This window comes from Coturnix japonica, chromosome 4 (genome assembly GCF_001577835.2).
Source record: "Coturnix japonica isolate 7356 chromosome 4, Coturnix japonica 2.1, whole genome shotgun sequence".
NCBI lineage: Eukaryota > Metazoa > Chordata > Aves > Galliformes > Phasianidae > Coturnix > Coturnix japonica.
In genome coordinates this window covers 4,990,894-5,013,795 of record NC_029519.1, presented here as the reverse complement: position 1 = coordinate 5,013,795, position 22,902 = coordinate 4,990,894, and the positions used below count along the sequence as shown (strand labels likewise).

The 22,902-nt window shown below is 56.8% G+C and overlaps 3 protein-coding genes across 5 annotated transcripts; 1 reads left to right on the top strand and 2 right to left on the bottom strand.

Moving 5' to 3' along the window:
* Positions 1–2,227: 2,227 nt before the first annotated feature.
* TSPAN6 (tetraspanin 6) lies at positions 2,228–7,947 on the bottom strand. The gene is made up of 8 exons (XM_015860378.2): positions 7,789–7,947; positions 7,493–7,681; positions 7,331–7,405; positions 6,663–6,761; positions 6,046–6,201; positions 5,329–5,412; positions 3,384–3,482; positions 2,228–3,011 (listed from the first exon to the last, which is right to left on the bottom strand). Exons 1-7 carry the CDS (start codon positions 7,873–7,875, stop codon positions 3,414–3,416), a joined length of 759 nt encoding a protein of 252 aa, XP_015715864.1. The 5' UTR covers positions 7,876–7,947; the 3' UTR covers positions 2,228–3,011; positions 3,384–3,413.
* Positions 7,948–8,013: 66 nt separating this feature from the next.
* On the top strand, positions 8,014–14,543 carry SRPX2 (sushi repeat containing protein X-linked 2). 2 transcript variants are annotated; one of them, XM_015860375.2, is made up of 11 exons: positions 8,014–9,029; positions 9,131–9,370; positions 11,076–11,162; positions 11,247–11,438; positions 11,569–11,745; positions 12,136–12,262; positions 12,374–12,495; positions 12,602–12,781; positions 12,921–13,054; positions 13,129–13,250; positions 13,637–14,543. In XM_015860375.2, exons 2-11 carry the CDS (start codon positions 9,301–9,303, stop codon positions 13,815–13,817), a joined length of 1,392 nt encoding a protein of 463 aa, XP_015715861.1. In that variant the 5' UTR covers positions 8,014–9,029; positions 9,131–9,300; the 3' UTR covers positions 13,818–14,543. The 2 variants fall into 2 exon arrangements, with proteins under 2 accessions (XP_015715861.1, XP_015715860.1); XM_015860374.2 differs by having other exon boundaries at positions 8,014–9,041.
* Positions 14,544–14,874: 331 nt separating this feature from the next.
* SYTL4 (synaptotagmin like 4) lies at positions 14,875–22,523 on the bottom strand. 2 transcript variants are annotated; one of them, XM_015860369.1, is made up of 17 exons: positions 22,434–22,523; positions 21,163–21,305; positions 20,854–21,069; positions 20,288–20,397; positions 20,019–20,133; positions 19,771–19,878; positions 19,346–19,475; positions 19,167–19,257; positions 18,972–19,075; positions 18,805–18,891; positions 18,391–18,569; positions 18,136–18,238; positions 17,227–17,388; positions 16,419–16,524; positions 16,193–16,292; positions 15,338–15,546; positions 14,875–15,159 (listed from the first exon to the last, which is right to left on the bottom strand). In XM_015860369.1, the coding sequence occupies exons 2-17, from the start codon at positions 21,270–21,272 to the stop codon at positions 15,017–15,019; spliced, it is 2,073 nt and encodes a 690-aa protein (XP_015715855.1). In that variant the 5' UTR covers positions 21,273–21,305; positions 22,434–22,523; the 3' UTR covers positions 14,875–15,016. The 2 variants fall into 2 exon arrangements, with proteins under 2 accessions (XP_015715855.1, XP_015715856.1); XM_015860370.2 differs by lacking the exons at positions 20,854–21,069; positions 21,163–21,305; positions 22,434–22,523 and adding an exon at positions 20,693–20,828.
* Between the last annotated feature and the right edge of the window lie 379 nt (positions 22,524–22,902).

Sequence of the window (22,902 nt, the reverse complement as noted above, 5' to 3'; positions counted from 1 at the left end):
TGGAAAGTCGTTTCATCTCAGCCTGTGATGCTTAATGGGTCTGAGGAGTGATCTAATTGCTCGGCTGCCTCCTTGTGAGCAGCCATAACTCAGGTGGCTGGGAGTTGTCTTGCTGGGAACGTGCTGGGGTCCCCAGCGTGCACCTGGCAGAACCAGCACTTGTTAACAATACACAACACCCCTCAGCTATGGTGCCCCTTACATGTTGCAGGGTGACAGGGCTCCCTGCATGCAGAGCCCAAGCAGGAGCCAGCAGGGAAATGGGCAACCCATGCTGGAGGAAACTGAGGTGCAAATGGCCCTGAGTGCCATTAGCTGTCCCCCAGCCAAGAAACAAGCAAAGCCTGCAATGCAAGAGAGAAAAAATAGTCTTCAAACTGCTGCCACGCTGAGGAGGACACTCAGCCTTCACAGCCAAAATCCCACATTTTCTCTTTTGATTTCACCCACAAAAACAGCTGTTCCAGCAAAGGAGGATGTACATCAGCAAGCAGCAGGTGCCGAGCTCTCATCGCAGACGCTGCTGCAGCCCCTCAGGCTCCACATCCCCACGTGCAGTGTGTCCCCAGAGCTGTGTCCCTGCAGGCATCTTGTCCCGATCCCCATGTTCAGCTCCTGGCAGGGCCTGGCCAGCAGCCTGCCGCCTAGCCAGCCCCAGGCAAACACCCAGCTCAGGAGTGAACGTTTCCTTCCCTCCCTGCATCAGCAAAGCGGCGATTAGGCTTAGACAAATAAAACATCCTCAGGTCCTTCGGCGGCTCAGCTCCCCGAAGCCTCTCTCTTTTTCAGCCTGAGGATTTAGAAGACTCTCAAAGCACAGAGCGGGTCACGGGTTGGCCCCATGCATCCCCCGCAGCGTTCCAGGGGCTCACAGCCCTTCTGTTTGAGCCACATCCTGAGACTTCAGCTCTCCTGGGAGCCGAATGCTGCCAAGTGGCTCTGACGCCCCACAGGCGTCACTGGCCAAAGCCCTCCCCGTGTCACCCAGGGAACAAGCGCTGCTCATCGAAAGCTGCCCCCAGCACAGGGTAGGGCAGCGAGCTCCCTGCGGGACTGCTGACTGTACGAGTGTGTGGCACAGACACGTGCTGAGCTGCTCAGCCGTGCGTGCAAAGGGTGCAGCAGGGCTCCATGCACAGCCATCCCTGGGGACAGCCGGGAGTTTCTGATGAGTCCCCCCGCAAGCAAGGATGTCTCTATCAGAGCCATTTCCACAGCCACCTGCGCTAAGCAGAGCAGTGTTTTGCATGCAAGCCCATGCCTGCACGCACACCCAGACAGGTAAAAAGCCAGCAGGGTAAAGGCAGCTCTGTCCAGCCTGGCACCAAAGCCAGTCAGACGGGAATCATTCTGTGTCTCCCTGCTTTTGCATGGCTTTACCGAGAAGAAAGGTGTATTCAAACACAGCTCTGCTTCTCACGTGTTGTTGTTTGGTCTCCATCCATCAGTTGCACTCTTGCACTCTCTCTGCAGCTGCTCCCATGCTCTGACGCACTCTGCCTTGCCTTCCAAACCCACGAGGCTCTCAACAGCCAGCCAGGGGCTGACACCAGCTTGATTTATTCAGCGAGGTCAAAAGAGACACGAGCACTTCAGGCTGTTTCCCTCCAGCTTCCCCCACCAGCAATGAAGCTGCCCCACACCTGCCCTGTCCCCACCCCACACGGTGTTGGGCATGACAAAAGGCTGCCACTCACACCCACAGCTTCACTCCACCACCCCACAGCCCTCACAACGTTGGTGACCGTGACCTGAAAACATTCCCACTTCCAAGGAGAGCTTTCCTGCACCACCTGAAACCACCACTCAGCATAGTAGTGCCTTGCACTGAGAGAGCACAAGAGCAGCTGTGAGCACACACAAAGCTTCCACCCACATCTCCTGGCTCCAGCAGTGCTGCGGCATGCTGTGCTCTGAGCACAGGAGGGACACACTTTGCATCAGGGCTGAACTCTGGAGCCCCTGCATTCCTCCAGCAGTTCCTGTGCTGAGATGCTCCAGGCTTTTTGTTTCAGCAGAGTTGCACAAGGCTTTTTATGAAGCAAATTCAATTACAAAAGTTATTTGTAAGCACGAGGGCACCGGTGAGTATTTGAGAAACATGAGCTGCAGAGGCCCAGCGGTCACCAGCTGGCCCAGGGTCAGCACATTACCTTGCAGCTGGGTTGCTGCTGCTGTTTGCAAAGACTTGAGAAGAATTTCCAGGGGATTAATAGAAAAGCCAGGGTGGTTTTGTAGAGTAAAATATCTTAATATTTATTGTGTCTCAAGACAAAAGAGTTCTACTCAATACACAAAATGAGTTAAAGCAGCATGTAATACTGACGATCAAGTCACAGCTGACTCGGTGCAAGGACACCTACACCAAGGTAAAGGCACCAGGATCTACATCACCAAACCCTGCTACAGCTTACAAAGAATGGCTACAGCCCGTACTTTAAAAAAGTACAACTATAAAAAAGTATATAAAATCCAGCATGACGATGAGAGCTTGGCAACTAGCCGAGAGCTTGCTGAGCAAAGAGCTTCAGCAAGCAGGCACTGCTTGAATGGGACAACAACCCCATCTGAAGAAGAAACGTGGCCAGCAATTGAGGCTGAACAGAGAGGGGATGCAAAAGGGCTGAGAATAGAGGTTGGAGATGAGAGAAAGCACAGCTTTCCCGAGGGAGGCACTTAGTGAGAACAGCTCCTGCCCAGGAGCAGGGCAGCCAGCGAGGGCTGCAATGAATGGTGGCAGCGGCTGTTCCGGCACAGCTGAAAGAAGAGCCCGGCACCTGCAGGAGTGCAGCTACTGCAACCACCTCAGCTACACTAATTATCCCACTCAGCGGTACAGTAGAGTAGTGTTAGGACAAGTCCCCGAGCGCAGCAGAACAGCTGTTGCACTCGTTTCGATGAGCTATCTGAGGAGAGGATCAGTCAATTCAAAGCAAGACTTCATGAAGCAGCGTCCGGAGGAAAACTGGAGGTGGTGTGGTCTTCCCCCACACAGCGAGCAGGAGGAATGCCTGCCATTCAGAAGACAGCATTAACAAACACAGCATTTAGAGGTCCAGAGTTATACACCATGGAGCAGACAGGGCTTAGCAGATGCCCTCCTGCATGGCTCAGCAGCACACTGCAGGAGGCGGTGGCAACAGCCACAGACAGCCCAGGGGTGGAGGCCCAAGGTTAATGCAACAGCATCACAGGCAGCACCAGCAGGACCACGGTGGATCTGCATGCTCTGTTTTTGATAAAGATGAAATAACTTCCCCTCACTTCCACCCCCTCCATCACCATGGGAGTACACACATCACCCACTTGTGGTTTAGGAGATGCAAACAACCCTGAAAGCCCAGTGTAGCAAAGCCATGGCTTATGTCAGCAGATAGACGTACCTTAGTCAAAGCCACTGTGCACCAGAGGGGCTACACCATCTCGTACTGGTTGTTTGTGATGTACTGGGACAGACAGCAGGCGAGGATGATACCAACCAACTGAAGGGAAGAGGAAAGACACACTAGAGGTGGCCCAAAATAAGACATGGTGCTCTAGTGGGAAAACCTGACCAATTGTTCCGTAACATCAGGCACTCACATCTCAGTTTTATAACATGCACAGTGGGATTTACAAACCACAGCACAGGCTGCTGCACCCCACTTTAAAGTAAGGGAGAGAGACTGAAGGAGAGGGTCCTGGCAGGTATCCACCAAGACAACTCCTTGTGAGTGATGCTCCACATGCCATCCTCTTACATACTGCTTTATGAAGCATCTATTGTTATACAGTAACTGTATAACAATAATCTGTTATAACAATAATTCAGAAATTACAGATTTCAGGAGCGTCACAGCCAATTGCACAACCACCTCTCCAGGCTTCAAGGGCAGCAGGGAATCAAGGTTGCTGTTTCACATCAGCAACACATGCAGAACACGCTGCTGTTATCACAGTGTGGCCTTCCAGCCCCACACAGATGCTTAGAGCTGAATCCTGCAGGAGTTTGACCTATACAAGCCAAGTTAGAGGCACATTTACATGACTGGTCCCTGCTGGCTGCACAACACAGCAAAGACTTGCTGAATGAGTGATAAAAACCAGGAAATGGCTCCAATTCCCCAGCCCAGTGTCAGCCAAGCTAATTGCAGGGCTGGAGCTGGGGGAAGCAGGCAGCTCACCGTCTGTGTGTCAGTCACGTCTCAGCCACCCCACGCAGAGCACAGCTCAGTTCACATCAGTGTGGGAGGGAACGGAGATCAGCCCCAACTCCTGGCCTCTCTCAGCCACAGCTGAAGGCTCCTTGTAGCACAGACTGCAGCCATAGCCCTGCTTGCTCCACGTTATTCAGCTTTCATTACAGGACAGGCAGTGTGACATGCTCACATCTTAGCGAGGTGTATACCTTCCTCTCCCCACACTAGTGCTGTTACCTGCTGGTCCTGTGCCTCCAAGGTCTCACCGTGGCTTCTGGACTACATAAAGAGCAAACTCACTTCTCTTCCAACTGAAAGCCTGCCAAGCTTGCTCAGCATACAGAGTTGAGCAAGTTTTCCAAACCCAGACAAATAAAGGCCAGCTATGCATCCTGCAGCCCCTGCCGCAACACATCAGATCTGGATTTCCTAAGTGCTCAGCCCCATTGTGCGCAGCTCCTTGGGAAACCCAGACCACGGCATTCACTGTGCACAAAGCCCAATTTAGCTAGGAACTCAGGGGCAGAGGCCTCTCGTTTCCTGCTGGGATAAAGCCTGTCAGATTACAGGACACTACGCACATTGTTGCACGAAACCCGTGCAGGAAGTGTCCTACAGGATAAAGTAAACTGGAGGCTGAGGAGCTGGAGGGGGAGGAAGCAATTACAAGTTGTGATGGTGTGCAGGGCATGAGGTCCTCTCACCATTTACCAGCACAGGGGATGCTACACAGGTGCTCCAAGGACCCAGCCACACCAAAGTGAGCCCAATATAGTTAAGGGGCAAGATGAGGTAGAAAAAGGAAAAGCATTAATTGGGCTCTTACCAACAGCAAAAGCAGGGAGTTTAACCAAAGCAATACAAGCTCTGTTCAGCTGCTTTGTTTTTTCTCAAAGTCTGTTGTAGAAAGGAGCTCTTCCCAAATAACCTGGGCTCAGAGAGACAGAGCAGGTGCTGCAGCCTTGAGTTTAAGAGGCTAGAGGTTGCACAGTGGTGAAGTTAAACACAGATTAGCTGCGGAAGAGCTGTTCTTCTCTGGCTGAGAAAGGCTGTGCCTTTTGTACACAAACTGCACAGAAACTGAATGCCTCTGGATAGAACCTGGCTTCACTCTGCACTGCTCCTGTTCCCAGTAGCAAGTGAAATTTACCTGGAAGCATGCGATGCCAAAGGAAATGCCAGCCACAACACTCATTTTTGACTCCATTGTTGATGTTACCAGGAAAAAACAGCCCTGCAGGAGAGGAAGAGTAAAGCACGTGGGTCCAGGGTTTTCTGTTTCCCCCACCCCCATCACAAACCTGCCTCTCCGTGGAACCCTAGTGCAAGAGAAAGAGTACCCCCAGCTCCCTGCAGGACTTGTCACCCTTGTTATCAAAGGCAGCACCGCCCTTGGCTTTCTCTTCATGTGAGCAGTGGGATAAACAAAGCGACTCATCTGATGAGCACCCTGTGTAACCCCTGCACACATCACCAGTGTTCCCTGCACCGTGATGTCACCTGTGCTCACTACACAAGCAGGACTTTGCACATCGGCTGACAGACGTCAGCGCTACAGAATGAACTTGACCAGGAAATTACCTCCTTATTCTCCTGTTCTCAGAAATGCACAGGCCCAGGTGCAAACAGTGGGGTCAGGCCAGTCCCTGACCTTAAAGACCAGAAGGGACTGACTGCAGGTGGGAGGAAAGGCTCCCTCCTGTCTATCCTCCCCCTATACCCACCCCAGAGGGATCCCTGAGCCACAGGGTGCGTGCATTTAGGAAGAAGTTTTCCTTTCAAGTGAAGGCCAAACCCTTTCTTATCCAACCAGCTCTTCCTTCCCCACCTCCAGAACTTGCAGGGAATTTTTATGAGCTTAACTTACATCTACAAACACTTTCTGCTTGGCTTTGCTTGGGTCTCTCAGATCCTCCACCGAGCAGCCATCCTGGCTCTTGCAGCAGCTTTGAGGGATTCCCTTCTGGGTGAAGTATTCGGTCTTCTCCCAGTCTGAGTAGTTCTGTACCCCGCAGCAGTGCAGCTGTCAGGAGAAGCAAGAATGGTCACATCAGGATGCCAGTACCCCAGCCTTACAGGCATTCCTGCAGCAGCTCCTGGGCTTTCAACACTCCATATCCCAGCATCCATCCAGGAAGGTCTCTGACTCTTACTCAGCACCTCTTCCTCCCCAACTTAGCAGTCTTATGATCCTCACCGGGATGCTCTAAATGCAGCAACAGAGGCTGCTTGTGCTCCAGACATAACTCCAGAGACCCTCCTCATCAGCCCTAACTTGGACCAGATGCTTTCCATGTGTGGCTGCTTGTCCTTCCTGCAAGGCAGCAGCAGGAGGGCTCTGAGGGCTCCTCTTACCATCCTGTTGTGCAAGAGGACACCAAATGCAGCGACGGAGGGGAACACCCAGCTAGGAACACCCAGGGGGTAGGCAGATGCACCTGGATGCCCCTACCACGATCCAATGAGGCAGAGAGGAGCACTCACAGTTTTCTGGATGGTGTCGACCGCCTCGCTGTGACGATCCGCAGTCCCATTGTAGTTCTTCAAGGCCAGATTGAGGTTGCTCTCAAAGCTTGTCTTGATCTGCAAGACAAACGTCTCAGCAGCCGTGTGAGGAGGACATTGTGGTGCTGTCCCCTTGCACGCGTTGGGACCTCAGCCCCACATTAGTCACCACTTGGTGATGGCAGGAATGACTCTGGTCATGGCCTGGAGGCATTCCCCGCTGACCCAGGCAATTATACACACTATTACAAGGCAGGAGGTGTCTCTGTGGTGCCCGGAGCGTGCGTGCAGTAACACAGCCCTACACCTTGCCAGCTCCCCCAATTAGCAGGTTGCTCCACAGCAGAGAAACCCTCACAGGAGCCTTACTTACAGAAAACAGAAAGGAAAGAACATTTATATACGGGTTTCAGAGGATATTTCAATGGCAGACAGAGAGTCCCAGAGTCATGCTGGTTGGTCGGAGGGGCAGCTCCCTGCACACACAACTCTTGTCCCCAGCAAACTGAGCCTTTATGGGTCCTTACCAGGACCAAGCTGCTCCTCTGGCCCCCTTGAGTCACCCTAATGCTGCTCCAGCAGCACCTCCAACCTTCTAAGCGGGTCCCCGGCCCCCATTGCTACACATTAATGAGGGGCACACTCACCTCGTGCCTGAAAACAAACCCGACAACGGCAGCCACCAGCACGATGAGGAAGATGAGGGACAGCAGCATGGCGTACTGCGGGCAGGAGAGAAGGGCAACATGGGTCGGGTGCCCCAAAGGGAACCGTTCCCTTTAACCCCCCCCCCCTCGGAAAGCACTTACCAGTTTCAGCATCCATGGGCTGCCACGACAAGTGGCAAAGCAGCCGAAGGTGCCCAGCAGCACCACGACGACACCGGCACCCACCAGGACGAAGGGCACGTTGGTGGCTTTCTCGTCCAGCAGCGAGAAATAGACGGCCAGGCTCACCGTGCCCCACACGCCCACGGCCAGCAGCACGATGCCCGACACCTGCGATAGAGGGGGAATGTCGCCGTGTCGCGATAGGGCAGCGCGGTCGCGATATACCCGCGGGGCTCGGGAAGGGAGAGGACTCGCGGGCTCGGCCCGGCGCTCACCCAGAACACGAAGGTGTAGGTGAGGAGGACGCTCTTCAGGCAGGTGATCACCGGCTTCGTCTGCAGCCGCCGCGACGGGGACGCCATGACCGGACCGGACCGAGCTGCGTCCTGCCGAGCTCCGACGAGCCGAGCCGAGCACCGCCCCGTCGGGGAGGACCCGGCCCGCCCCGAGCCGCCGGGCATTGCCGAAGAGTCCCGAAGTTTTCCGAATGGTCACGGAAACAGCCGAACGCGCCCGCTGTAGGGCACTGTGGGGCACTGCAGGGGGCAGAACCAGCCCCCTGGGTGAATTCCCATAGTGGGACCCCTCCTCGTGCCCTGCTGGGCTCTATAGGGTGGGCTTTGCCCCGTCCCCTCGCACTGCGCTGTTGCTGCGTGCTTCCATGCGTTACCCCCCCACCCCCACCCCCAGGGCCAAAAAGCCACTCATCAAGATGGCAAAATGGCGTTTATTAGGACTAATTAACACCTTATATACCTTAATCACTTCGTCTACGCCCCCTAGAGTGTACGTTTGAAATGCGCGCCCAAGGCACATCACTAGGTTAGGACTGAACAGGGGGGAGGTACTAACAATGTCACAGCCCCAATCCTCGTTAATACCTACAGCATCTCCCCATCCCCAAACACAACAGGGTTCTGCCTCGTTAGTGCCTACAACACTGCGCCCAGTGCCGGGCACTACACGTGCCCACAGGGAGAGCTGCTGGGAGATGGGATCTGTCCATCTCGGCGCAGCTGTGTTATTAATTAGCACACTTACCAGTCTGGCCGTCACATAATTAGCACATTCAGGCTGCCCAGTGCTCCGTGCCAGCTCCTGTACCTGCCTGCCAGGCCTTCCCGTCTGCACCCTGCGCCAGAACAGATCCCCTGCCGGGCCCCATCCCACCCCTCAGTGCCAGGCAGCAGACCCCAGCCTGCACCATTCATTCTCTTTGCTTCACAGAGGCTGAGCCGGAGCTGGAAAATAGACCCCAGCTGGAACTGATTGCCTCAGGTCTGGTTTCAAACCCCACAGCGTGCAGTGAGGTTTCCTCATTTCTCAGCCCTTCTAGCCCTGCCCCGCTGGAAAAAAGGGCCATGATCGCTGCGGTTTGTCCTTGGAGCTCCCATTCCAGGAGTCTGGAGCTGGTGGTGGAAGCTCCTCCGTTCTCCTTTGCTTGAAGACTGATTCTTGGCTCTGTCGCTGGCGAGGAAACATCTGAAAAGCTTTTAGAGCCTTGGAAAAGCAGAAGGTACTCTGAAAAGTAAGGAATCCTTAGGATTTATTGGTGTTTTTTTTTTGACAATCTCATCGCTTGGGGCCTGACTCATGCCTTTTGAATGTTTGGGACAGGCAGCAGAGGGGAGAAGTCGATTTACTCAGCAGAGGCAGCACAGCCAAAGCAGGAGCACGAGCCGGAGAGCAGCAACAGAGGGAGCTGAGCACTGCCCCCAGCCCCGGCTCCATCCCGCAGGGGCTCCGGCAGCCCCCCACCCAGCACAGTGGGGCTGTCTGGCTTTGGCATGGCACAGGAGGCAGCACCCGTCCTGCTGGTGTTCCTCACCAGGCTGGTGTCGGCCACGTGGCATGAAGGTGAGCACCGTGGTGGCACCGGCATGTGGGGCAATGAGTGTCAGGGCAGGGAGGGGAGGAGGTGAGTGATGGGAGTGAGGAGAAGTCCCTGCGTGGTAAGGCCAGGAGAGCATTGCTACACAGTGGGGTTATGGGAAGGGGGACGCTGCTGTGGGGCTGGGAAGCACCCAGAGATGAGCAAACATTTGACCTCATTGTCACAGCCTCACTTATGGCAGTAGAACTTTTCTCCTGACTCCCTGCTGCTGTAGCCATCAGATAGCAGATGTTGACCTGGTTGAAGCACTCTGACCCCAATCAGGTCACGTCCCCTCCCCACAGCACGCTCGCACCCTGCCCCAGCTGGGCTGGGATCCAGCTCTGGCTCAGCCTCAGGGAAAAGCCCTTGTGCTGCTCTTTGCGAGGGAATTCTCCCTTCCCTGTTTCTTCTCCCTCCCCTTACTGTGCTGCCTTGTTCTGCTGCCTCCAGTGATGCTCCTGCCCATCTGAAATGGTCAGGGCAGTGCCTACCATGCCATGCCATGAACATCTGCAAATACACGGCATGTTGGCAGGGGAGCATCACTGCCTTGTATTGTCTTACCAGCCAGGCAGCTGCTTGCTGTGGGGAGCCACACCGACCCACAGTGCACCAACCCCATGCTCAGCTCCTCTGGGGCTGCCATCCTGCGTTGGCGCCAGCCGGCATGGGAAGGGCACGGGGATAAAAGGCTTTGTGGGAACAAGTGGGTGACTTAACGAGTTTGTGGGAAGCGATGGGGAGCCGCACTGTAGTAAAAAGTTCTTGCTGGAAAGATGTGTAATAAAGTTTCCTCCACGTGACTTAGGAGCTGCTGGTTGGATCGGCTTCAGCTTACACTCCCCTTTCCCAAAAGCAGGGGTAGGGGGAAGGGGCAATGGGTACTACCAGGGGCTGTCCCTTTGGATGCATAAAAAATTACCATAGTGCAGTGAGGTGGGGTCCTGCAGCAGTGGGAACGGTGAGGAGGGGGCAGCGCAGGGGAGGCCATTGGAAAAGGGGCGGAAATGTGAGCTCAGTGCTGGGGAATGCCGCAGCCGGACAGCATGCTGCGGGGCCCAGGGGGCTGCAGGGCTCAGCGCCAGCTCTCCTTGCATGCAGGCCTTCTTCCCCAGCCCCCACTCCTTCATCCTGCCCCACCGGTCACTTCACCATGGGGGTGTTGGAGTTGGTGTGGTGGGAAGGGCAGAGGGCTGGTGCAAGGCTGTCCCTGTCTGTTGTGCCAGGAGTCACTGTCCGCAGCAGGGATGATGCAAGGCCAGCAGCACCAGGCAAGCTCCTCCAGCAACTTCAGCCTTCACTCCAGCACACTGCCATGCTTCTCATCCCTTGCTGTGCTCAGACAGGCAGGAGGGAGGTTTCCTTCCTTCCCTCCTGACCACCGAAAGGCCAGGGGTCTCAGCTAGGCCAGCACCCACTTACTGCAGTAACCACGTCTGCCCTTGGGGATGTTTAGTCTGCGGCTGCTGCCAGCCTGCAGGCTCACTGTCTGCCCTGCTTAACCCTTCTGCTCCAAGCTTGGAAGTGCTAGGACAGCAAGGCAAAGTCTGCCCAGAGGTGGGATCTCTCTCTAAGGAGCTGTGGGACAGTTTGGGACTGGACTGTGCTGCAGCATGAGGCAGAGTCATCACCTATGTGTGGCCATGAAATGTCACACAGTGCTCTCATCTCACTCCTGCTCTGCAGGGTCCGGCTACTATACTGCTGAGAGCCACACCAATGAAGTATATGTGGAAGAAGCACCCCCTGAGCCTGCTCTGGATTATCGTCGAGGTAACAGCATCCCAAACCTTTCCCTCAGGTCCCTGAGGGAACCAAGGCCTGGCCAAGCATCCCTCACCCCTTTTCTCCCTGCAGTGCCTCAATGGTGTGCCACGCTGAACATTTACCGTGGAGAGGCGACCTGCTACTCACCCCGGGGGGGCAACTACCGCAGCAGCCTGGGGACACGCTGTGAGCTGAGCTGTGCCCGTGGCTACCGACTGGTGGGCCGCAGTGCTGTGCAGTGCTTACCCAGTCGCCACTGGTCTGGCATGGCGTACTGCCGACGTGAGTGCATCCCATTCACCAGGCTTGTTGGCCTCCCTGTGGGCACTGCCAGCCCTGAGTCTCTGCCTGCTGGCACAACTAGGCAGCCAGCCCAGCCACTTCCCTCCCCTCTTTGTTCTCTCTGGCCTAGAGATCAGATGCCACGTGCTGCCAGCGGTGCTGCGGGGCTCCTATGTTTGCTCAGCCGGGGTGCAGATGGATTCCCGCTGTGACTACACCTGCCTACCCGGCTACCAGCTGGAGGGCGACCGAAGCCGCATATGCATGGAAGATGGGCGCTGGAGTGGGAGCGAGCCAGTCTGTGTAGGTAAATTCTCACCCTACTGTCCTCCCAGGCTGTTTGTGATCTCTAGGAATGGGCACCCTCCATCCTCTCTTTGCCTGCAGATAGCATCTCTAGTGCCTGACCAAGTGCTGGTGCCTTGCACCTCTCTGCTCAAGAACCGTAGGCCCTGCTGCTCCCTAAGGTGCTGTTAGTCACAAAGCTCAGGCTGATAGAAAGTGCAGCATTCCATGAGCGAGGCTGAGCCTGGTCACTCAATGCTAACGTTGCATCAGGCTTTGCTTGCTCCAGTGCCAGGCTGTGCTCAGCAGCTGTGGGATCACTGGGCACCTGGGGTCCTCCTCTGCCCGTTATCCTACTCGCATAGCACAGCCTCAGCTGTTCCCCAAGCTTATTCCTTCTTCCTGTGGGCAGATGTTGAACCTCCCAAGATCCGCTGCCCTGAGTCCCGTGAGCGGATAGCAGAGCCAGGCAAGCTAACTGCTACAGTATATTGGGATCCGCCTCGTGTGAAGGACTCTGCTGATGGCATCATCAAGAGGTGAGCGCAGAGGCAGTGCTGGTATCACCATCCAGGGCTGGGGGCTGCACTGGGTGCCATCTGAATGCCTCTCCTGGGGCATCTAACAGAGAACCCATCTGTTGAGTGCAGAGTGACACTGCGGGGTCCAGAGCCTGGGTCTGAGTTCCCTGAAGGAGAGCACGTGATCCGCTACACTGCCTATGACCAGGCATACAACCGAGCCAGCTGCAAGTTCAGGATCCGTGTCCAAGGTGAAACAGGCTCCTTTGGGCTGCAGGCTCCCTGCTCTGCATACCCAGGACTGGGCCTGTGCCCTTCTAACCCTAGTCTGATCTCACCTGGCCTCCTTGTTCGCAGTGAGACGCTGTCCTGTCCTGAAGCCTCCGCAACACGGCTACCTGTCTTGCACCTCTGATGGCAACAACTATGGTGCCACATGCGAGTATCTGTGCGATGGGGGCTATGAGCGCCAGGGTACCTCCCTGCGGGTCTGCCAGTCCACCCAGCAATGGACAGGCTCCCAGCCCCTCTGTACACGTAAGTGGTGCAGGGCAAGGCAGGGAATCTACCTGCAGAGATGCCCAAAGCTTAAGGGAGTTTCTGTCTGGAAGACTGGGGAATAAGGGGTGCAAAGCAGCAACTCTTCTTGTGCTCACACACTCTCTTGTTGCCCCAGCCATGCAGATCAACACTGCTGTGAACTCAGCAGCCAGCCTGCTGGATCAGTTCTACGAGAAACGCCGGCTCCTTGTCATCTCAGCACCCGACTCTGCTAACCGCTACTACAAGATGCAGATCTCCATGCTGCAGGTGAGCCAACGTGCTGTTTCCCCCTCCTTGCACTCCATCGGCACGTACTCACCACCACATCCCCTCCTCTGCAGCAAGCCACCTGCGGGCTGGACCTGCGTCATGTTACCATCATTGAGCTGGTGGGGCAGCCCCCACATGAAGTGGGCCGCATCCGGGAGCACCAGCTGTCTGTCGGCATCATAGAAGAGCTCAGGTACCAGGGGACGGGGGGTGGAATACGTGACCCTTCAAGCAGGAGCAGCTGGAAGGGGCCATCCCAAAGAGTCAGGGCAGGTGTCTTGTAAGAACAGGGACACAGGGGGACTGGTAAGACATAAGGCTTGCTGCCAGGCTCACGAGCAAGAGTCTGCCTCTTCAGGCTTCTCCTTTCTGCTGCACTGAGGCTAAGGATGCCCTCAGCCTGTCCTCGGTGCCCAGAGTCCAGACACAGAGACACCAGGCCCTCCTGGCAGCTTACAGCCCTGAGGAAGAGGTGGAAGCCACCACCCTCAGGAGTACCTGACCATAGCAGTGTAGGGTGGGAATGCTCCAAGCTAGGGACTCTCAATCCTGACCATCAGCTCCCTTCTGCACCCCCAGGCAGTTCCTGCACCTCACCCGCTCCCACTTCAACGTGGTGCTCCTGGACAAAGCGGGCACTGACCGTGAGCGCTACATCTTGCCCATCAGCCCCGATGAGCTCTTCGACTTCATTGACACCTACCTGCTGAGTGAGCAGGAGGCAGCCCAGCGGGCACAGCGTGGGGACCCCTGTGATTGAGGCAGCGAGGGGAGACCCCTGCCACATGCCTTGGAGGACGGACAGCTTCCTTTCTGCTTTTCTAGTCGCCCACAGTAGAGGAGGACTAGGGTGCCAAGGTCTTCCAGGAGGAAGGGAGCCACTCTCAGGCTGCTCTGGCACAGGGAGAGGAGCAGGGACAAGGATGAGACAGGGGCCATACGCTAGCAGTCACTGCACAACAGCCAGGAGTACCCTCTGGACATAACCCTGACTCAGCCTCAGGCAGGACCACAACAGGACATGCTGGATTTTCTCTGTTCAAACCCCAGGGCAGGGAGGGAGAATAGGAGCCCAACAGGAGGAGAGACCACAGCTGAGTGCGTGCTCCATACCCTGTGAAAGCTCCCAGAGCAGAAAAGGGATAGGAGAGCAGGCAGGGCGACATTACAGATACCTCTTTTGCAGCAGCTTCACCCTCATTGTGGCCGTCCTCACACCATACACAACTTAAACTCACGCTGTCCCTGCCTGGGCTCAGCCCTGCTGGCCAGGCACTGATGCCAGGCTCCTGCCAGAGCCAGCAAACGCCTTCATTAGAAGCAAATGGCCCCATGCTCAGCAAAGACAGTAACAGACATCCAGTACAGAGGCTCATAATCTACTTGCTTCTCCTTACACCCAGCATCGTGGCACCCTTCCTGGGAAATGTTTTGGCAGTAGAATATCACCTTGAAATTAATAAATTTGTAGAAAAAGGTCAGTTCAGCATGGCCCCACCAGTGTTCCCTATGACTGAACAGCTGGGGCACGAACTGGTCTATTCTCTGCCCCTGGGTCCCAGAGCCAGCACTGTCCTTTGGGAGGAGGGTGGAAGAGACAATAAGGGAGCAGGTTATGAAATACAGAGGGTGGGAGGGAGAGAACTGGAGGGGAAAAAGGAAACCTAACCACATTGCAAAGCATTGTGCCTGTGGGTAAAGAAGGGAGGTCCCACAAGGGCTCAAGTTCAGCCTTACATTTGGTCCAAATTTGGTTTTCCTAAAACAAAAGGAAAACCCTTGAAGAGAAGCTAGGCCAAGAAGACTTTCTGCCCAAGCCTGTTTAAAGAAGGGTCATGTTTATTAAAATATAGGCAAAAAAATAATAATTAAGTTTGGCACTCATCTGGCCATGCTGTGAGTGCAGCTCCACAGCAGCTGTGCAAGCCCCAGGGTGAGCCCTGGTGCCTGTTCTGCTGCCTAGGGCCTCAGCTTGGCCATGGTGGAGCGGAGCTGGAGTGTCCCCTCTGCCCATGAGCCTGGGTACTGGCGCATCTTCTGCCACAGGTTCAGCTCCTCACCCGTGGAGTCCATCCAGTCCACAGCCTGCCCGTTGCTCATGCCTCGGAGAAAGGAGATGGGCATAAGTTAGTTACAGCCTGTTTCTGCATGGGAGCAGCACCTCTGCAGCAGAGAGGCGACTCCAGGCAAAAGCACTTGTCCAGGGGTTTGGGAGCCATGTGGGGCCTCTCCCACCGCAGTGACAGCCTTCCTCAGCCCCTCGCCCCCAGAGCTCCTCACCATTGCCCACACCCAGGCGAACACCTCCAAGGAAGTCATTGCTGGACAGAGGCTCCCGGTCCCAGACAGTGAGCTCCAGGCAGATGTGCTGCAGGTCCTCAGGGTTGATGCCATTGTAGACAAAGGTATGGTTATAATGAGGATTCAGGGTCTTCTTCACCACAGGCGTCTTCCTCTTGGAGGCCTTGTTTTTATGTGGCAGGAGGTAGCTGGGGAAAGCATCCCCACTGGAGTTAGCAACACACATGCAGCTAACTTCTCCCTCGGAAGCTAAGGCAGCTTGGTCTGATGTCTGCCTTGGATCCCACCTGTCCCCACCAGGACTGAGAAGATGGGACATGATGGTCTGGAAAGAAGTGGGTGTCTCCCAGAAGCCCAGGAGGCTGCAAGCAATCTGCACACAGGAGACACCAAAGACCAACTGCCCTCACACCAGCACTGCCAAAGTCACAGCTGCTTGGTGACCTCTGAGATGACTCGAGGGCATCTCCTTGAGCAGCCAGTCCTGGCTCCCAGCTTTGAGCCTGAGAGAAGGGCCAGGCCTCTACAGAAAGAGAACAGCCACCTCCCCAGCTCAGGGGACCCCTCTGCACAGTCTGCAATCATGAGTAATGGGCCACAGCCCTCCTGGTCCCTGAGCAGCTCCTCTCAGCTGGCCAAAACCCAGAGAAGTGTTTGTTACCAGGATTCATCACTACTAAGAGATGAACAGACAGATGGGCAGGGGGTACAAATGCAGGACACTTCCCTTCCCCAGATCCCCACTCTGGTTCAGGACATGCTCTGGAATGCAAGTAGGGAGCAGAGCTTTCACTTCCATCTCCCTTAAATTCCCACTCCAGTACCCACACTCACCCCTTCACAAAGCTGTCTGACGTGCCCCCTGATTTGGCAGCTGTGAGGTTCTTGGCTTCTTTGATCCAGACCTGGAGCTCACCACCTTCTCCTGCTTTGCCTAAGAAAATCCAAAACAACATAGCAAGATTTAATCAATTTTCACCACTGGGAATTTCCAACGTGTCTGTAGGGGGCACTGAATAGCCCCCAGGCTACACAGAGCTGTCAGAGCTCCAGCACTCACCCTTTCTGCCATTTCCAGCCCCAGGGTGCTTGGAAGATGGGATGTACTTCATGGAGACCACCAGCTCCCCTTTGTACTGGGGGAGGCCAGCAGCATCCACCCCAGTCTGCAAAGAAGCAATGGCTGGATTAACACATCACTGCTGGAGCAGCCAGAACAGACACAGTGACAGCTGGGTCAACACGCAGCCACTCCCCACTCTTGGCCCAAAGGTCTGGTTTCTGCTCGAGATAGCTCAGCCAGCACAACTGCCCACAGGGGCTTCTTTGGGATGGCACTTCGCCTTAACCACATTTCTTAGGAAATTCTGTTTAGCTCAGCACCTGCAGGCTTGGGCCCCAAGCAATGCAAAAGGCTGAGTCTGCAGCAGCAACTCACAGAGAGAACCAGACTCCCGAATAAATCCACAACAGAAAGCATCTGCTGTTGCCATCCAGCTGCACAACATCCTCTCACTGCACTGTTCTGCAGCCCACGACAGGATGTCAAGTCCAATTTCCCCTATTTGTTTCCCTGAAGTTGGCTCCCATTCTTGCTTATTGGGGGAGGGAGACAGGAAGAGCTGCAGTCTTGGAGTAATGAAGCACACAAAATGAGAATACCTGACTGGGCAGGGAAAACATCCCACTGTATCACACAGGGGATATACTGAGGAAAAAAAGGAAGCTCGGCTCAAACCTAGATCTGCCTTTTCTACTATGGCACTGCAGCTTTCCAATCTGGGCACAGGACTTGTTTAGGCACAAGACTTGCAGCAGCTCCATCAAGACCCCTGTGCCCCATGCAGGCTGGGGCAGTGGGTCGGTACCTTGCCGTGCAGCAGCAGGAACTCCTCCAGCTGGCTGTCAAAGTTCCAGGAGTCCATGGGGATCTCTGCCTCCCCCAGGAAAGTGTTGCGGCCAAAGCGATCGTGGTGCCAGACCGAGAACTGCAGCGTCCTCATGAGCAGGAGGGATTTATTAATCTCATACTAGGAAGAGAGGCAGGGAAAAGATTGGTGAGCCAGCAAACTGCGCTGAGCTCGGTGCTGCTGGGAACATGTGCTGTGCAGGCAGAGCCAACTTCAGAGCACACCAAGGCTCACAGCACACAGCCACCCCACTCCTTCCCACCACAAGGGAAGTGGTGCCAACCTGCCGAGCCTCAGGTGGTTGGAGTACAAGAGCTCAACAAACTGCATTGAGGCTTCTGTGGCAAACTGAGCCGCAGGAGCCTGGAAACCAGAGCATGCTTTCCAGTTCCCTGCTTCCCTCCCATCAGAGGGGATTGTGCAGTAGGGCTCAGGACAGAGACCAGCCCTCCCCACTGCCCTGTGCCAGCCACAGCAGGGACAGCAGCATGAAGGGCAGTGCCGAGTGCTCCTGCTGCCAGGGCCAGCCCTGCCTTATCTCTGCCTGCACAGCCCCGGCAGTAAGGAGCTTTCTCTAAGGGAAACCAGCAGCCTCAGATCAGCAGAAGGGGGATCGCACTAGAGCCAAGAACACAGGCTGCATGGCCTCCAGGGATGTGACAACAGCGATAGCAGAGTAGTGACCCAGTCTGGAAATGTTTTATTCCAGCTTTCAGGGCACAGGATCTACGTGTGCATCCAGCTCAGGGTTTGGAGCCCGTTTCCCCAGGCAGGGAGGGGAAGGCAGAACCCAGCAGGGCAGCTCAGCTCGTTGTGCTGCAGCCTCAGGCAGAGAGGAGCTGGCTGCCCTGGCCCACCCCTGCTCACCTTCAGCAGCTCATTGTACAGCGGGTTTACAGTGTTGCGCTTGATAGTTGTCTTGCGCTTCCCTTGCCGAGATTTGTCAGGCAGGAGGTACGTCTTCACATACCTGAAGGGAGGTATGGGTGAAGCTCAAGGCCTCACATAGACAACTCCAGACCTCCCACTCTACCAAGACCCCTGCTCACAGCTTCCACCTATCTCAATGCCACCATCCTGTCCCTCCCCACTTTCTGCCACCCTTTCCCTCCCCGCACTCACGGGTTGGAGCGTTTCTTGGCCTCATCCCCATAGGCCAGCTGCCGGCACTCCTTCACATGGATGAACAACGTCTGTGTCTTTTGCTCGTAGCTCAGGGAGAAGGAGATTCCCCCAGTGACTGTGATGTTCCCGAAGTCACCAGCTTCGCTGTAGATGCTGACCATGCTCCCCAGCGTGCTCTGCAAAGCATAGCCAGGCTGAGCTGGACAGTGTCACCATCCAGGGGGTACTCAGCGTAGCTGTTCCCAATCCCTCTTAGCCAGCCCTGCTTGGCTGGGGGTGGTCACCAGGTGCCCCCATTAACACACAGGCTCACTTGACAACAGCCTCTGGTTTTTAATCCCATTCCAAGGGATGAAGCTCCCTTGGCTCTTCTCCATGGCTTTCAGAGCATGGCCAAGCCTCAGGACTCACCGAGGAGGTGCCACTGCGCATGCTGCCCCGCGCCACCCGCTGCCGATGGATCTCCACCAGGTTGTCAATGTCCTCCTCCTCCTCCTCCTGCATTCAGAGAGAAACAGCTCACGTGAAGCATGGGGCAGCATGGGCACGGCAAGCTCCAGCACCACCAAGGGTCTCACCAGCTCTGTGGTGAGGCCGGGCACTGACTTGCTCCTGTCTCCCATGGAGCCGCTTTCACCCACAAATTCCTCCGGGCGCAGGTCAATCACTGACTTGGTGTAGTCTGCACAGGAGTTTGTGGGATTAGCAGAGCACTGCTGCTCCAGCACAGCACAGCAAGAACCAGCTGCACACCAGGAAGCCCAACCTCTCACCTGCAGGCCTCACCACCCTCCGGGGGTTCTTCTTGAAGATGGCTTCATGATCATTCACCAATGTACTACTTCGGCTGCCCATGGGAGTCTCCTAGGGAAGAGAAGCCTCATTCAGAGCAGAACAAAGGGGACTCCAAAGGACTCCCAATGCCCAGCCCCAGCTGGGCAGCAGCACGCACCCGTCCATTGGTGACAGAAAGCACATTTCTGGAGGGCAGAGGGAGTGTCAGGCTGGCTGCCCCAGGTCCTGCTGGTCCAGCAACCTGCTTACCATCTTTAATAGTGGTGGCTTTATCCAGAGAGTTCCTTCTGCAGAGGACACAGAAAAAGCTCTGTCTCAGGCCGGCACTTCAGCCAAAAGCAGCAGGGCCAGGAAACCAGGCTTTAGCTGGGAGCTGCTCCTGCTGTGAGCTCCAAGGAGCCACATGAGCAAGCCTGGAACAGAGGACCTGCCTGCCCAGCATGAGTTTTCAGCCTGGAAAGGAGAGCCAGCACCTCCCTCATTAGAACCAAGGCAGCAAACAGATGCAACCAGCTTCAGACAGAAGCCTACACTCTCTGCCAGGTCAGCACTGCAATGACAACCTGCCCCAGCCTTCCTTACCTGCCCCCCCCAGCAGCAGAAGCAGGTCTGTAGCCATCCAGGCTCATGTTTTCCATGGACTCTGTGTCACTTTTGCCTTCCCGAGGGTCTGAGGCATCAGGAAACAAACTGCAGACAAACAAAACCACAAGCATGTCCTGCTTGGCGAGGAGGCCAGCAGTCAGAGCAAGACAGCAGCCTCTCTCCCATCCACTGCATCCAAATGGGCTATCGGTGACTCCCTCTCCAAATACAGGGTTCCTCCTTACCTGGGCACCTTCCGGGGCTCCTGGGGGCTCTTCTGCCGGGCTGCAGAGGAGCCCTTGGGGTCACCAAGCTGTGCTTTCTGCAGGAGCGTCTGTCCCACCGTCTCCCTTTTGCTTGCTGAAAGCAGAGAGGACTCAGGAGGGACACAGCCCAGCAGGAAATCCCACAGCAGAGCCCAGGGAAAGCTGAAGCACCCCAAGAGGGTCGGGGCCACCTCTCACCCCAGGCTGCAGGAGGAGACGTGGCTCCATCACCTCCTGACCTGCCCTACCTGCAGACCTGTGCCGCAGAGACAGCCGCACCATGTCGCTGCCCAGCCTGTTGGCAAAGCGGTTGACCCTCTGGTCATAGAACCAGTCCCCCGTTGTCTTCTTCAGCTCCCTGTGGGGCAGAAGGGCAGTGAGGAACCATTCCCTTTAGCTGCAAACCAGTCAAGAGGAGCATGGACAGAAGTGGCTGAACAGAGACCATGCCCTAGAAAGACAAAGGGTAAAATCAACATGGAGTGAGACGGGGTCTTTGCAGGGCAGAGGAGGCCAAGGAGAGGAAAGAAACCTGGGCTGCTTGAAATATGGGCTGAAGTCACATAACGGGGAGACAGGAGCAGGGGGGGTACAAAGGGCACCTCAGAGCAAAGCATGGCCCAGTTCTTCATCACCCAACCAGGGTCGCTCACCTTGGACAGCAGCCCCACAATGGAAACCAGGCTGAGAACCTAGGGCTGGATCATAGGGGTGGTTGTGGGGCTTTGGGCTGGGGTGAGCAGGGGGAGGAAGAGGACAGAGGAGCACACAGAAGGCCCATGCCGCTCATCCCCAGGCCCCGTCGTGCACTCACGCCTCCTTGGTGCAGACTTTGCAGCGCCAGGAGCTGTTGGGGCCATAGGAGCGGCAGTCCCGGCACACCAAGTGGTTGCAACCCCGGCAGGTGTTGGCCTTGGGGCTGATGCGGCCCAAGCTCTGCTGGCAGCGGGCACAGGTCCGCTCGCTGTAGCACTGGCTGCTCCGCTTGGCCCCTTTGCGCCGGATCTCCAGCAGCTCATTCTTCAGGCGCCTGCATGGAGCCCAACAGCGGGAGTGGTCAGAGCCTGGACTCCACGTAGAGCACCCAGCCGGCCCCAGCCCCTCTGAGCAAACCCAACCACACCTGATTCTCCTCTCCTCCGCTTTACGGAGCTCCTCATCGCGCTGCAGGACCTGCAGGATCAAATCCTTCTCGACATCCGACAGGAAGGACAGATCCACAGCCTCCGACATCACCCTGACCCTGAGCAGCCAGATGCGTCTGTACTGGAGGCAAGCAAAGCCCATGGCAGGGTTACAGCTCTGTGCTGCTCCCTGCTCAGACCCACGCGTGGCTCCTTGCCATCCCCACACCACACTGTGGTTCCCAGGACAGCTCACAGCCTCGTCCTGTGCTGCCGCCTCCAACACACATTGCTCCTGTACCAGCTGGGGCATGGAAGCACGGGGACGTTGGCTGCAGAAGTGGGAGCTGGCCCCAAGGATGGCACCCCCCAGCCCCAGAGATGGAAACCACTGGGCCCATCCAAACAGCAGGCAGAGGTGAGCTCCCGCAGGCTCGCAGCCAGTATGTAGGGCAGAGCAGGGCAGGGCACCTCGTGCTCCCAGCTCACCTCCCAGCGCCACAGGCCGGCGGCACCGGTTCTGCTGGTCTGCAGGCAGCCGGCACCACCCGGCACCGGGACGGCTGTGCCGTGCAGCCCGCGGCCCCTCTGCCCAACGGACATCGGCTGCTCTCTTGGGTTTCCGCAGCGGAAAGCCCCCGCTCCCGACCCCGCCGGGGAGGGCCCTTCCTGTCTGCGGAGCCGCTGTCCCGGCAGTGGGAAGGGGTCAGGGGGAAGAGGGCTCCCACACATCTACAACCCTCGTACGGGAGGGAATTCAGGGGCGTGAGCACGGAGCAAGAGGAGGACTCGCTGCCGACGCAGACAGCGCTGTCACACTGTCAATAACGCCGATAAAGCTGCCGATAAAGCTGCTCGGTTCACGTACAGAGTTGCGTGACTCCCCCACCCGCCACCGCCTCCCCGGGACACGCACCGCCCGGCTCCGCTGCCAGCCCCGTGTTTGCGTTTCCAGCGGGTCTGTGCGCCTTCACGGCGCTACCTGGGACAGCCACGGAGTCGGGGCAGAGCCATGACAACTGCCGGGTGCGGCAGGGCAAACCCGGACGGGTGCGAGCTCAGCGCTGCCGGACACACGGACACGGGCATAGTCCCACCGCCCGCACAGCGCAGTACGGGACAGCCGGAGCCCCCCGTACCGTGCCGTGCCGTGCCGTGCCACCGCCGGGACCCGGGATCCCACCCCCACCACCCAACCCCAACTCCCGGGGGTGCAGCCCCGTATCTGCGAGCTCCCGTCGGACACAGCGCAACCCCTCAGCCCCGATACCTGCACCGGCTCCGGCTCCGCGCGTCCCAAAAGCTCCGCGCCCGCCGCACCTGCGCGGCCCCGCCCGGCCCCGTGGGGCGGCCCTACGGCCAGGAGCGGACTCGCGGTTCGCTTTCGCCTGCCCCAGCCCCGCTCCGTTCCCTCCTACCGCCTCCTCATCCCGCGATGCGGCACGCCCCGACTCTATTGACACACGGATTTATGAGGCCGTCCGCAAACAGCAGCCCCGGCCCCGGACGCAGCCGTGCCCGCAGCTCCGGGGTGCCGACCCGCAGCACTATCGGGGCGGGCGGCTCCTCCCTGAGAGCACACACGGGCTGCCACGGAGCCCATCGGCGTCGGCACCGCTGGGAACAGACGGGCCGGCTCCAGGAGAGAGGATGAAGAATGTAGCTCTGCCCTTTGCCACGCGGCTCAGCCAGTGCCTGCACCACCAGGGACACGTCCATGGCACTGTGCTTCCTCCGAA